The 14,818-nt window shown below is 40.8% G+C and overlaps 1 protein-coding gene across 1 annotated transcript in view; it reads right to left on the reverse strand.

The window, feature by feature from the left end:
* Positions 1–14,818, reverse strand: part of Pappa (pregnancy-associated plasma protein A, pappalysin 1) — a gene marked incomplete at both ends in the record, with an annotated part of 230,329 nt that overhangs the window by 175,593 nt on the left and 39,918 nt on the right. Inside the window, 2 exon segments of the mRNA XM_013513305.1 lie at positions 682–827; positions 4,037–4,111. Coding sequence (XP_013368759.1) covers positions 682–827; positions 4,037–4,111 — 221 coding nt within the window.

Genomic DNA, 14,818 nt, shown 5'->3' on the forward strand with positions numbered 1-14,818 from the left:
TAAAAATATGCAGAGAGAGAGAGAGAGAGAAGAGCACAGAGAATAGAAAGTGATAGAACTAGTATGTTGGCTTACAGTTCCTGAATCAGAGCCATTGTTATTTTTTGACTATTGGTGACTGGTTTGCATAAGCTTATGTCTTATGTATAGATATGCATAATTTAAATATGCAAAGAGCTCCTGATGGTCTTGGTAGGTAAATCATGGAAGAACAATGAGTTCTTATAGATCCCTTTCTCTTGCCTTTGTGGTGTCTTTCAGGCCAGCCCAAGGTTTGATGTCCTAGTCCTAGGTGGTCATGGCTGGGATATTTGCAGAAACTGTGAGGGAGAAGGTGTAAAGAGAAAGCTATCAATATGCAGAGTCAGGAACCTGGATTTTAGTTGTGGTTCTGTCACTGTCTTTGGTATGATCATGGCAAAACCCTCTTACTTCTCTGGGTTTGAATTTTCCTCTTAACAGAACATGGCTAATGGTGCCGTGCTGCTTTCTTCAGAGCATTTCTTGGCAGTCACAATGAGATAAGGAATGCTAACAAGCTTTGTAAATTAAATAAATAAGTAGGTTTTTCATCATCACCATTGCAATTTGCACCTCTGGATCCTGGAGATGATCATCCTCAGTATTAAATTTATCACTGTCTCACTGGATATCCTGCTTGTAGAAGTTTCTAAGACTCACCTAAGTGCATTAGGGCTTCCTTGTCCCATGGCCAGGTTGCTACTCCTGCCAACTCTTCTTCTGAGGAGTTTGCAAAGAATATATTGAGGTGTGTCGATCCATCCAATCTAAGAATATTCTTAAGCTCATTAACATCCAAGTAGGCTCTGCAACAGAAAAAAATAACCTTGGCTGTTATCACCTTTCATAAAAGGTACTCTTCAAATTACAGCTACTCCCCAAATAATTAAGAGCTATTACGTGCCAAACACTTTACTAAACTCTTTATAAACACCACTTCATGGAGTATTTCCAATAACATTATAAGATGACCCCATTTTAGAGTTAAGAAAGAAGTAAAACCTTGTGAGCTTAAGAGGCTTGCCAACATTGCTTGGCTTAAAAACATCAGGGTTCACTTTTGAATCTAGATTTATCTATAGTCAACATTTCTGCCCCTAAAGACTGCTATATTGACTGAGAACAGGACCAAATAATAGTACAGATTATGATCACAAACTAGGGATGAGATAACGTGTAGTCTAGTCTTAGCATGGAGATATGCTTCAAATATCTACATTCACCTTAAAGGTGAATAGAAGGTATGCTTCAAATACCTACATTCACCTTCAAGGTGAGAATAATATTCTATTTCCAAAATGAGCAACATTGACCTTATTCCTTCAGTAGGTTACCCAAAGCTGCAGAAATGGGATTCAAGATTAATACTAGCTGGGTTGAGTGGGACCTTTAATCCTAGTTTTGTGAGGACTCCCCACACTGATTTCCACAGTGGTTTCACCAGTCCACACTCACACAAGTTTTTCTGACAAATTTTGTATGCTTATATCTGGTAATCTGAACAACTAATTTGAAGACAACAATATGCAATATAACAACCACTGTTGAATTCCTATCATTTTGTTTAGCGAAGCTCTGTATCATTTCTTATATTTTTAAAATTACTTTTCATTATCTTTAATTTTTTGATCAATCTTGCATTTTTACATCTGGTAATCTGAGCAGCTTCGTTGGTGATAACAACATGTAATATAACAACCATTGTTAATCCGTATCATCTTGTTATGAATTCTGTATCATTTTTTTGCTTTTGTGTTATTTTGCTTTTGTCTTTGTTGTTGTTATTTTTTAATCTTTTTTCTCTCTCTAAATAAACGATTAATACTTGCTAGCCAGAAAACCTCTTCTCTTTTCATTGAGGCATCCTGCTGCCACTCATAAATGATTTTGCACGTGGTAAAGCTCTATTTCCTTATTTGTAAAATGGACTTCAGAATGATATTGTATTTGGAGGTTGCTGTCATAGAATGACATCTTATAAATAAATCAATTAATTCCACATGCCATAAATTTGCTGGAGGGTGCTTTGTAAAGAGATTGGCATATCTTAGGTGCCTAAAAGGGAAGGGAAATATGGCCCTTTGATCAGAATAGAAGCACTGTATGAGTGCCTCACTCTTTGGATGTGTTGTGGCCATATTTCTCTACAGCTCACTTTCTAAATAGAAAATTCTAGCTCTCCCATGTTTCTTTCACACACACACCCATTCTGTCTGCTATCATGCATCAGGACACCATGTTAATATCTGACAATTATTTTTTAGTAAGGTTGGCAATGAGTCCATGAATTAAAGAATAAAATCTGCAAGCAAGCAGCTTTGGAAGTAGACAAATCAATGGATAATGATATCTCATGGTTTTGTTGGACCTTTCCATGTGTTCCAATTTTACATGGATTATTTTTTAGTCTTTTTAATAACCAGGATGCAGATAGTATGGCTCTCCACTTTTTAGAGGGCACAGATGCTCAGGGGACTGTCAAAATTTGCTAAGGACATGCAACTAGTTGGTGGCATTCTCCTTTTTCATAACTCCATCTCTCCCTGCAGGTCTCATGGAGCCTGCCCAGTAGCATACATTAACGATGGTTTGCTTTTCTTTCCCTCTCAGAGTACTAGAAGGGCCTGAGGAAGAATGAAGTTCAACTTCCCCAGCATGACCTGCAAGACCCTGCCTCCCTTAGCCTCAGCTCTTTCTGTTACTTCTGGAACTGCCTCAGTCTCACAGAGTCCTGAAATTACATTCTTCTATGGATACCTGGAAGCAAGGAAGCCACCTTATTTCTCTCTGGATACCCAGTTCTCAGTATAGTGCTTGATATCTGGCAAGAACCCAATTAATGTTTTTTTGTTGCTGTTTGTTTGTTTTCTGGTACTGGGAATCAAACTCATGACCTTGCGCTTGCCAGGCAGGCACTGTGCTGCTGAGCTAAATCCCCAGCCTTGCACCCAATAAATGTTGATGAAATTAAACTTAAATGAGGAAAACTGAGAGCTAAGCCATTTAAATTCCAGTCTTAACTTCAGCAATATCTGATTTTGAGGCTTTGGTTTCTTTATCAGCACATTAAGACTAGTAACCACTGTCTGTTGCTGTACAGGGCATTTCTGTGAGTCAAACCTGCACCTCTACACTGATATAAACAAGAAACATAGCCGGGCATGGTGGCATATACCTGGAATTCAAGCACCCTGGAAGCTGAGGCAAGAGGATTTCTATGAGCTCGAGGCCAGCCTGAGCTACATAAGAAAGCTCAAGGCCAGCCTGCACTATATAGTGAGACCCTGTCTCAAAACAAACAAACAAACAAATAACAAAACATGATACCTGGGGTATTCTTTTGACCACTCATGTCATAGACAGTACCACACTCATGAAACCAAACATTCATGTGGCCATAATTTTTATAGTTTATCAGTGAAAAACTTAACATGGGTTGGAAATAAAGGTGCAGCTTGAACTGGCTAACTCCACTGATAGCCACACTAGCCCAATATCAATCAGAAATCTTTCTGCTGAGTCGCCTCCACCAAGTCCCCGCATTTAGCTTCTTAGGCTGGAGGGCTCAGGGGGAGTTCTAACCCATGTGTGCTGTAGTGAGAGAAGGAAGGGTGGAAAAACCACCACCATTTATGAAGCACTTTCCGTATATCAGTCTCTGTAGTAGGTCCATCTGATCAAAAAATATAGTGCATGTTTAACTTTCAAACATTATTACGGTAAAAGGAAGCCACATTGTCATTAATTCACCTTAAATAATCCCCCTTGCTTCAAGCACACATCTCACCCTTCTTGATGATTGAATAGATAAGTTCAAAGTGAGAGGGCCTATCATGAGGTGGATTAATGACAATGTGTCTTTTACTGTAATAAATATTTTTAAAAAAAAAAAAAAACCTTCATAATTCACCGAATTTTATGATCACATCCTGTATACATATTATCTCATCTCTAATATTTGAGATGTCTTATCTTTGGTGTAGAAATGACTCGTTCTCAAGCTAGAGACCCATACCTGATTCCAGCCTTCCTGCTTGATGTGTGGGCCACACTGAGTAAATGACTTAGGTTCCTGTGCTCCAGTTTCACTCTAGATAGAAGGAGGACGATAATAGTACTTAATCCATAGAGTTGTTCAGGGGATCAAGGCAGCTAATAAGCAAAATGTAAGGAGCTTAAAATAATACCTAACATGCAGACCATCAGTACACATTTCTCTATACCTATTGTCTACCCCCACCTTGCAGATGAAGAGACTGGGGTACCGAGAACACAGAGAGACAAGGCCAAGTGTGACTCTAGATGTCCTTGACTCTCTCCTGCACCTCACTTCCGAGCTTGCCCAGGCCCTTGGTGGAAAGGGAAATAACCCGTGGGAGGAGAATGAAAACAAAAAGGAGCCAAGATTTTCTTGGATCAGCCCTTCACACATTTTTTTCCCCTAATTGATTTGTCCACTTCCATCAAATGTTGTCTCAGCAGAGAACACAAATGTTATTAGAGAAAGCCACCTCTGCCCCAGTGCTTTGGGACGAGAAGGCTTCATGAGAGAAGGGCCCAGGGTGGGGCAGGGGCAGGGGAGCCATTTTAATTGGTTGTTTATTCAGTGATAATTGCAATGCCAATCTTTTCAAGGGATGAGATTCATCCTAGCCCAAAGCAGAAATGTGGGATGTTGGAGACTCTCCCTGGCTTGCATATGGGATTTTCTCATACTTTGGGAAGTCTCTGTTTCTCAAAGGAGGAAGAATTGGTGGCAGGTAGCCAGGACACTGGCCCCACTGGCCTTTCTCCTCCCCATCTCTCTTGGGAACCCACCCAAAAGAAAAATGCCTCTGTGACTAAGAGTTTTCCTTCTGCTGGCTGAAGGCATCCTACTGATTTGGGTATCTCTCAAACCAACCAGGGGCAGGGGAGACTAAGAGGTCAGGAACATGAATGGGTATTCATCTCCCTTCCTTTATTCCTTAAAGAAGGTGTTCTCCCTTTTGCCAACGGCAGGAGAAAGCACAAGAGGCCAAATTTAGAAGAAACAATAGAATTAGTCATATTGATGATGTGGAAAAGAAATGATTTGCGTAGGGCCCCTCCATTTTCCATTCTGCAACTGTAGGAAGGCCGGTCCTGTATGTATTGAAAATTGGTCACACTCCAGGAAAATCAACCTGCATTCAAAACAGTGTGCTTTTAATATTTCATGTCCAGTCCTAGTCAGAGATGGACAGACAACCCCATAACCATCGGTAAGTTGTTTAGCTCATGGGTCTGTCAGCAGGATTAAATGAGACATCTCAGCCCAGAAAAACACACCTCCAGGAGATGTCAGGTCCTCTCCATGTCCTAACATCCTGTTTCCTGCTCTTGGGAAGGAACTAGACCTGGCAATCTCCCTCCACAGGGTTCTCCCTTTCCTGGTTTTCAACATTTCTTTCCCCTCTTCCTAAGCATCCAACTTTCTTCCTTGTTCCAAAACCTTAGCTACTTTCTTTATCCCAAGAACCCTCCTCCTTTACCCCCATCCACAACTGCTAGTGTTCCTTTTCTGTCTCACAGTCCCTTTTCTTGAGTTTTAACCATTTGAAGCTTTCCCACTTGTGCCAGGAGTACTGGTGAATGCCTCTAATTCCAGAGCTCAGGAGGTATAAGTCAGCGGATCACAAGTTTGAAGTCATCCTGGGCTCCATAAGATCCTGCCTCAAAAGCAAACAAACAAACAAACAGCTTCCTTGCTTGCAAAATTTAGCTTAAAGATGATGTATTTCATGTTTCCTTTCCTGATCACCTTCATCTTTAAAGCTGGGATGAGAGCAATCACCTCTCAGGGATGTTAAGAAGATTAGTGGCAATGCAAACCATGTGCCTAGTGCCAAGACTGGTACAAGAAAGGCCCTCTTATCAGAGTAGGTTACTTTATTGTACTGTTGCTAATACAACTGGTCATAATTAATGACTCCACCATCTTCATGACTATTAGTCAAAAATGAGTTCTCCTTTCTCTGGGCCCCTGCTTTGAATTGCAGCATTATTTGCCCTGCTTTAAGTTTTATTTAGAGTGTGAGCACTTGTGCTCTCCTTTAGGGGATGGGCTTCAAGAAATTGAGACCAAATCATTATCATCTGTGTCCCTTGAAATCTTCCTTAAAGAGAAAAAAGGGCTACTGAGGACTGGCAGCTATTGAACATCTCTCTTGCAAACTGCATAATTTCAAAATGGCGGGAGCAAATATGGGGCTCAAGGCCACAGATTAAATAAGGGGAATGAAAGGGCCTGGCATTAAACCTCTAAGCTCTCCTCTGTTACCTATATATTCTTAGCATTCCCTGACAATGGCAGGAGCCAATCGCAGGAGCTTGTGACAGCCCCTACTGTGGTCCTCAGCTGCACACTCCTGCTCAGACCCTCATCTGGCCTTTTCTCCCTGACTGCTGGCACTTGTTCTGCAGCTCAGGATCCACATCTGCTCGATGTACTGGTGAACCAGATCAGGGTTGTCCAGTTGACTGTGGACATGAAAGCTAAATATACAAAAGGCATATATGCATTTAAAGAAGAGTTTTTGAGTCAATGGATTCAGGATATACTCTGTTTAACAAGATTAAATCCACATATTTTTAATGCAAGAGTTTTCAGAGCCTTAAATATACAAAATTCATAGAAGGCCAAAAGTACCTAAAGTGTTCCCAAACACATTTGACCATAACTGGCACCCCACCCTGCCCACCGTCTTTGCCAACAAACAAATAACAGCACAACCAGCACATCTAGGAAAATCTGATATATATTGGAATGTCCCTTCTAATTTAAATCTTCTTCCCAAAGCTGCCCCTTAAGACTGGTGTTGCAGTGTCTCTTTTCTCCCTGTAGAACTCATGCACCTGGATTCCACAGTGGAGGTTGCGGGTCCCCTGGAATGTCTGTTTCAGGGGGCCCAGCCCTGATTGCCAAGGCGCCTAGACTTTACCCCTTTGCCAGAACTGCATTTCAAAGCCATGAGTGCAGTTCTGGAGGGAGATCAAAGCTCTCTCAACTCAACTGTCATTAGAATATTTTCTTTATGCATCTCACTCGCTGGTGAGTGCCAACAACATATTTCCTAAATGCACTGGCCTGAGATGGTACAACTCTGTAATAATCTGAATGAGAGGGCTGTCAGGGCCTGTTTTATTGAAAGAGAAGTAAAAGGGAACCACATTCAAAATGCAAAACAACAACAAATCCCTTAAATGAAATCATGGGAAAAAGTGCGGGAAGGCCTGAGCTTTTCCAAGCCTAGAAGCATAGCACACTGGCATGCTCATTGTAAAGAAGGTTGGTCAGAGGCATGCTCACAGTCAGCCCAGGTCAAGCTTCATTAGCCTCAATTTCAATTGCTGTTCAAAGCAGGTCGCCTTTCAGCTGAATTTTCCATTGCAGAGGTGAGAATGTCATGCCAGGGGCCTGCTCTCTGGCCTTTCGATGGGTGCAGGCTGGACACAGAGATGGTGCTGGTCATGTGCTGCAGCACTGACACTGTGAGGGTTTCTCTGAACTGAGCAATGGCTAATACTGGTCTACTTCTAGGCTAAGATTAATTAAGGGTAAACAGAATGGCAGAAGCATGTCATTTTTAGGGAGATACAGGCTTGAGTTCAAATCCTCCCTCCCTTTTCTGCCAAGTGATCTTAGACAAATGACTCAATCTCTCTGGATCTCAATTCCCTCATCCGTAAAATGGGGATTATAAAATTTGACCTAGAAAGAAAGATATAAAATTCAATGTGGTAATAAACAGGAAAGGGCTAGAAACATAACCAGCTCACAGACGATGTGTAATTCCCTTTTAATGTTGCTTGTAGATGGAAACAGCCTCAGCCTTCAGTGCCTGCTGGGTTTCCATCTCATCACTGGACCCTGATTTCTGTCACTCCATCAGTGTGTTGGTCTTCCTCTCAGGAGCGGCCCTGTTTCTCCAGCTCACAGAAGAAGCCCTGCAACATTGCCCATTTCCAAGTTCTGTTTGCAACTTGTCATTTTCAAGGAGCCTCACCAGTCCAGAAACCTCTACTCCATTTTCAAAACACACTAGACCATTTGAAAATGATTATCAAATATAAAGATCAAAGCCACTCAAGGCAAGTCATTAAAGAAAGATAAACCTCAGAATGTTTATTGCATCCATATCCTTGTTCCAAATAACAAGCTTCCTCCAAGCTGTGACCAGTTCTAAAGCCTGAATTTTGTACTTTATCCCAAGGGCCCTAATGATCTGGACTTTATTCTCTTGCTTAGTTTCATCATCAAAAATGCCTAAATCTACTTTTCTTCTCTATAAAAGGAGATACAGAAAAACGGGCTTGGGTCTTTATTAAATTCCTGGAATCTTGAATGTTTGGTTTTCAAAATAATAGCTTTTGGATGGAAGTTGGACATACAGGCAAGAAAAATATAACAGCATGGATCACATGAATAAAGAACAACCACTTTTTAGTTCATCATTCTCTCATTCATTTATGAAGTCATTCTTTCTTTAATGCCCTTCTTTTTTTACTTCTCCTCCCTGCCTGCCTTGTTTCCCTCCTTCCTTCCTAACTTCTTTCCCATCTGCATATCATTCATTCTTTTCCAGTTTCATTCATCAACCCTTGCTGAGATTCTATCATATATCTCACTGTAAGCTAGAAGCCAGGATACCACTGTGAAAGAGAAGCACATTCACTATCAAGGAGTTAAAACTTTTCTGAATGATGTGAGAGAAAGAAATAGATGATCACAAAATAATGTGATAACACTAATAAGCCCTACCACTTTGAGGAATTCGCGGTATAGTAGCATGTTAAAGTACTTTTAAAACATATCATCTCTTTGAAACTTCACAAAAACCCTGAGGATTAAATATGCATATCCCTAATTTATAGGTAAAAATCTATGACTAGTAAAGTGATACCACTTTCCCAAGGTCCTCTCACTCATAAGTGCTACAGATAAGATATAATCCCTAGACTTTTGGATACCAAAGATCATATCCTTAATCATTAGTCTCTCATCTTTTTAAGATTTGGGTTTTGATAGATGTTGTACGGAATGTGATAGGAGTATTCACTTACCCAGTTGAATACGGGTAAGATATTAGTGAGGTTTTCATGTAAACAGTAAACATGGATTGGTTATTGGACCAACTGTGGGAAATGGGGAATATGGCAGGAGCTCCAGAAAGCTCAGAAGCCAGAAAGAGCACAAGAAGGTGAAAAGGGCCAGTCCTTCCTTGAAAGTGTTACAGAATTGCAACTGTAGGAACGTCACAAGATGAGGCAGGGGTGGTGAGAATCAGTGATGGCTACATCAGAAAGGGTCAAGAATACCAGGCTACACAAAATGGGAAGTATTCTCAAAGCTCTGAGCACAGCCTGGCAAGATGTATGGAAGAGAACAGAATTATCTGGCTCATGTCTTCCCAAGTGCTTTCTGGGGGGAATTTAAAAGAGAACTACAGGAGGGATGTAAGTGGAGAAGGAGGTATTGGCAGTGTCTTTCAGAGAAGCGAAAAAGCATAAGAACTTTTAAGTAACAGTGGCATTCATTCATGGGAAAAAGCTTGGAGCTGAGTTGGGTGGGAGTGACAGAAGCTGAAATAATGGATGTGGATTCTCAACTGTCCTATTATATTGGTGCTATAACCCTAGGCCCAGCAAGAAATGAGTCTCTTGAGTTCATGGCTTCCACTGAGTTTCCCAGAAGGTCAACTTTTAGGAAAATCATAGGCGTTCAGTACTCTGGGGGTAGGAGCATGAGAGCAGGTGATGCATGGGGTGGAGGATCCCGAAGGTTTGGAATTGAGGAGGCAAGAGGTTGATTCAGAGATGCAGGCTGGGCCATAGGAGAGTTTCAGACCTTCAGATTATTAAAAGAAATTGAGTTGGAAATGAGAGATTTTAATCTTATTGAAAAAGAAAGCATTAAAAAGGAATGCTCAAAAAATGAGATACTTGAATAGTACTCCAAAATAAAGACTAAAATAATCTTAGAATAAAGGACTCTACTTTTAAATAAATATATTTTACCCAGAATTGTGTAGCTGCTATTTTTTTTCATTTGCCGTTTTGAAATGGAAGTTTAGAGACGTCTGGAGGCAGAAGATAAATATCACCATAACCGGTTTCTGGAAAACTAGGCCAGACTCACTTAGTTAATGTGATTCATCCTTTAAGTGTCAGCCTAAAGAAAACTCCCACCCCTCTTGTCTGAGTCCTACAGCCATCCCTGAGCTCCCTCAGCATGTTGGCCTTTTCCATAGTGACACTTACCCATCTAGCTGCTTTCTCATGTTCAGGAAATTCTAAGGCAGCAGATTTACACCTCTAGTGTAATATCCAAAGTACTACCTCCAGGATCTTGCATTGTGCTGGACACGGAGCAAGCGCGTACTCACACACACATACACAAACAGTTGATCAATCATTTCCCTAAGATGTTGGAGTTCCACAGCTTTTGCTTTGACAGTCGCAGGAGCTCAAGAGTTCACTAATTATTACGAAGGCACAAGGAATCTCCTGCTAGGTAAGAAAGTACAGTAGTTTGAAATGTAATGTGATATTCAAAATTTCCTCAACAGTGATGTGGTCAACTCATGCCCAATGACTGCTTTCAGGACAGAACAATGGAGTTCCAGGTCCCATAGCTTTCTCTTTTTTCCTTGAACCATCAAAGCCACAAATGATAAACAGTACAACTGACCACAATGAGCAGAACATACACAGCTCACTAACAGCCCTGTGGTTTGTCTTGTGTTTGAAACACAATTAAATAAATACAAATCATAGGTATTTCGCAAGTTGTAACAACCATGTTTCAGACACAGGAGGTATTTAAGAAGACTGGACTTTGACTCCAAGTTTTACTCGTGTTGGCCACATACTGGCTGTAAATGCGAACTGAACAATATTAAGTTTGGGAAGAATAAATCAAGAATTACATCATCACCAATATGTGTCCATATAGCAACGTCTGGAATTTAGTCTGGACCATGGCCTCATATGAACCACCTAAGCTTAGGCAAATAACAAATTTATTTACAGTAAGTACAATCACGACAGTGGATGTAGATCTCTCTGAATGACCTTTAACAAGCCTAATAACTTCTCCAAGTTTTGTCAATTCTAGGGCTAAAACAGAGCTAGCTCTCCCAGGGTCATGTGACAATCAAAGAGTTCAAGTACGGCGAAATGATGCTGGAAGGAGTGACATTGTATGTCAGGCTGTTAAAAGTAGAATTAAATTCAAATTGATTTTTGGAAAGAGGATGCCACATTCAAGACCTGAGGGAAAATAAAATAGCAGACATGCAGACTATCCATTTGTGGGGGACTAGAGCTAGCTCACTCCTGGGACCTGAGTGATACAAGTAGGATTCTTTTTCAACTGACCATAGAGCATAGTTATTCTTTCACTGATACACTGAAAACCTTGTACCCTATTAGACATAGGATCTGGCAAGTCCTCAGAAAGTAGGACTGTCTCTTATTTCCCTACGTGAGTTCAGTGCCAATGCACATGTACCCTTACCCATGTATATTCTAGTTTCCATCAACCAAGAACATGATTACAATGTCTGATTTGAGAATTTCTTAGCACACACAGCCCTTACAATGTTCCATTTTACAGATGAAGAATGAAGTAGGAGAAGGGAAGTGTGTTACTTCATGCTGGCTACTAAGTTATTGGAAGAATCCGGTCATCTCCTTCCCTGTATGTAGCTAAACAACAGGAGAACTATGTTTTCTGCCATGAATCTTGAGGAAAAGGTTTTTTCCTCATGTCTCTCATCCACCCTGTGTAAGATTCTGAGACAGTGCATGCTTTTGTGGAGTTACAGTCACCACTGCCCTCTGTGGCCATAAAAATCGTTCAGTAGTCACAAGTCAAGCTCAAGGCTAAGAGCTGCAGTTAGCTGTCTGAACTCACAAAAAGCAAGAATCACAAACATCAAAAGTTTGATAGGATGACAGTGTTCCTGAATGCTGTTCACCACCAGACCACTAAAACAACATAAAACATAGAAAAAAGAATGAAGGTGGGGCTGGGGATTTAGCTCAGTGGCACAGCGCTTGTCTGGCAAGCATGAGGTCGTGAGTTTGATTCCCAGTACCAGAAAAAAACCAATAAATAAATAAATAAATAAATAAAGAATGGAGGAAAAGCAAAAAAGGAAGGATAAAGATGTACAATGTCTCTCTAAAAAAGGAGAAAATGCAAGCCTATTTCGCCTATGCCAACCAACCTGTAATCAAAAGGCACTGCTGTTCACACACTCGCTGGTTTTGTGTCTCCTGAAAGTGACAGCGGAGGTGTGGGGATGCCCAGTAAGAAGGAGAAAAACTGCCCAGTGACCCCTTTGAAGAAACAAGCTGAGCTGAAATCCATTGAGTGAAGTGTCATTCATTAAAACAAGATGAACTGTTGCCTGTCAGTCAAACCCTCTCTCACACCCTAGCTGGCTTTGTTTCCTAACCTGGAAGGGCATTTGAACAAGTACTAAGACTCCCTGAGTGGTCAACAACATCCATGGATAGAAAAAGGGGAACAATAGGGCTGGATATGTCAAACTAGGGTGCAAAAAGCCCAACATCCTCCTGATAAGGCCCTTCAAAAGGGTACCTGAGACTCCCGTCTGTCCAGGAAATGAAAAATAGGAATACAAATCTAGAAAATGGGTGAGAGAGGGAGCATGTAGACCCTGGTATGCTGGGGAACTGTTCAGGAATATTTTCCCAAAAGAGTCTCAACTTTTACCTGTGGAGCTTGAGGATATGGGATACGTTTGGGCAAGAGTCCCAGGCCAGGAGACGGCTTGTTTTATGTGGTCTTGAGCACATTATGGACTCCTCCACTGGCCTCCAGTTACCTCCTTTCCCACTATTCAATGAGCCCTGACACGAGATCCTAGACATGCCTTTGCTTTGTGTTGTAAATGCATAAGTTCAGTGTGGCATGCTGCTTATCTCTTGGGAAAATAAATACATTAGCATTTAGTATGTGCAGACCTTTTGGAATTAAAAAAAAAGAACTTTAAAAACTGGAACCTGTGAGAACTTGGTAGCAGAAAGTTATGAACTAGGTCCCTTCTGCCTCCCGCGCCAGTCCTGAGAGTCTAGTTTGAAATCTCAAGATTGAGAGGGGGCTGAGAATTTGAGGATATGAATGTAAGAGTTGAGAAGATTTCCCAAGGAAGTGAAACTGCCAACCAACAGCAACACAAACAAATGCTATTTTCAGTTATTACTATGGGCCAGGTGCTCTTCCAAAGGGGAAAATCTACAACTTCATTGAGTCTTCTAAACAGTTCATGTACATTAGACTATTACTTTCATGCTTCATTTTACAGAGAGGCAACTGAGTCTTGTGCAAGATTACAGAACTTTTAAATGGATATGCTGAAATGTTCTGTTGTCTGAACACATTTTCATTTATTTGCTAGGCTGTACTGGTCCTGTTCCTCTTAGGTCATCCTATGAATTCTTCATTAACTTTACCACTAGGACTCACTAACAGTTTTCCTACTAGTCATAGTCACCTCTAATTCTGTGCTCCAAAATAAAAGGGACAGGTGCACCAGGTTCAAAGTTAGAACTTGGGACTAAAGTTGGACTTGGCTCAGAAGAAAAGCATGAAGAAAGAACCCCAGATTAAATCAGAAAAAGTCAGACCATGTGACCAGTATGCCTGGACATGTAAATTAGTGTATCCACCACCAAGCAGGCACGGGAGCTGGAAATGGTTGAAACATCTAGTAACTTCAACAAAACTGATCCATGACTCATCCTGACCAATCCCAGCACTGCGTGGGATGGGTCTGTGAGGAAATATGTCCTCTAACACAGACATTTGGGTCATTTTCAAAATAAACCAGTGTACAGCTCATTCAGTTTGATATAAGTGGTGTGGTCTTTATTTAAAAATATCAACTCTGTAGCCATCCTCTCCAAAAGTTAGTATTTTAAGAATGAAAGTAATCTGGGAAAAACGTTCTCAATTTGTACTTTGCAGTTCCATCCAGGTCTTTTTTATGAGCCTGGAGGATTGGAGTCTCTGTAAAACAATGCTAAAACACAGGAAATAGTGTCTCTGGGTACACTCAAGAAAGGGGGAACCCCCAACATCTACTGGGTGCTGGATGCTTCACCTAATTGACCCATTTACATTTCATGACATGCTACAGAATAATAGTTATCATGCAACTTTAAGAGACGAGAAACTCACTTCTCTTATTGAGCAATGTGCCAAGGTCAGACAGCTAGAGCAGAGTGGAGCCAAGATTCAAACTCTGCTCAGTCTCCAACAAGCATAATTTTTCCACTACACCAGCCCTGACTGCTGTTATTGCTGTAATGAATATTAGTCACGTTAAATAAACCCTGATATTCTGATTATAAAATTCCAAGCAATTTCTCTTACATGATTACTGGAAAAGAATGACCAAAGTTACTGAAGAAAAAAAAAAAAAAAAACAAACACAATGTCCCCTTTTATCTGCATGCTTGTTAACTCTTCCCAGAACTCATTCTGGGATGTGATTTTATGTGACCCTCATGGCCACATGAAATAATATTTGATCCAGGCTGTCAGATATTATTATTATTTTTTTTCTATACATGTGGAAGTGGAAGCTCAGAGAGATGAACAGACTTGCCCAAGATTCCATAGCTAAGAAACTGCCCAGCCGAGGATACAAGCTGCTTCCCTTGAACTCTTCTTTTATTTTAAATCAGCTCTTCTTTGGGAGTCTATAACCTGAAGAACAAATCATGGCATCTACCTTCATGA

The sequence above is a fragment of the Chinchilla lanigera genome, unplaced genomic scaffold (assembly GCF_000276665.1).
Source record: "Chinchilla lanigera isolate Chin_1 unplaced genomic scaffold, ChiLan1.0 scaffold00018, whole genome shotgun sequence".
NCBI classification, from domain to species: domain Eukaryota; kingdom Metazoa; phylum Chordata; class Mammalia; order Rodentia; family Chinchillidae; genus Chinchilla; species Chinchilla lanigera.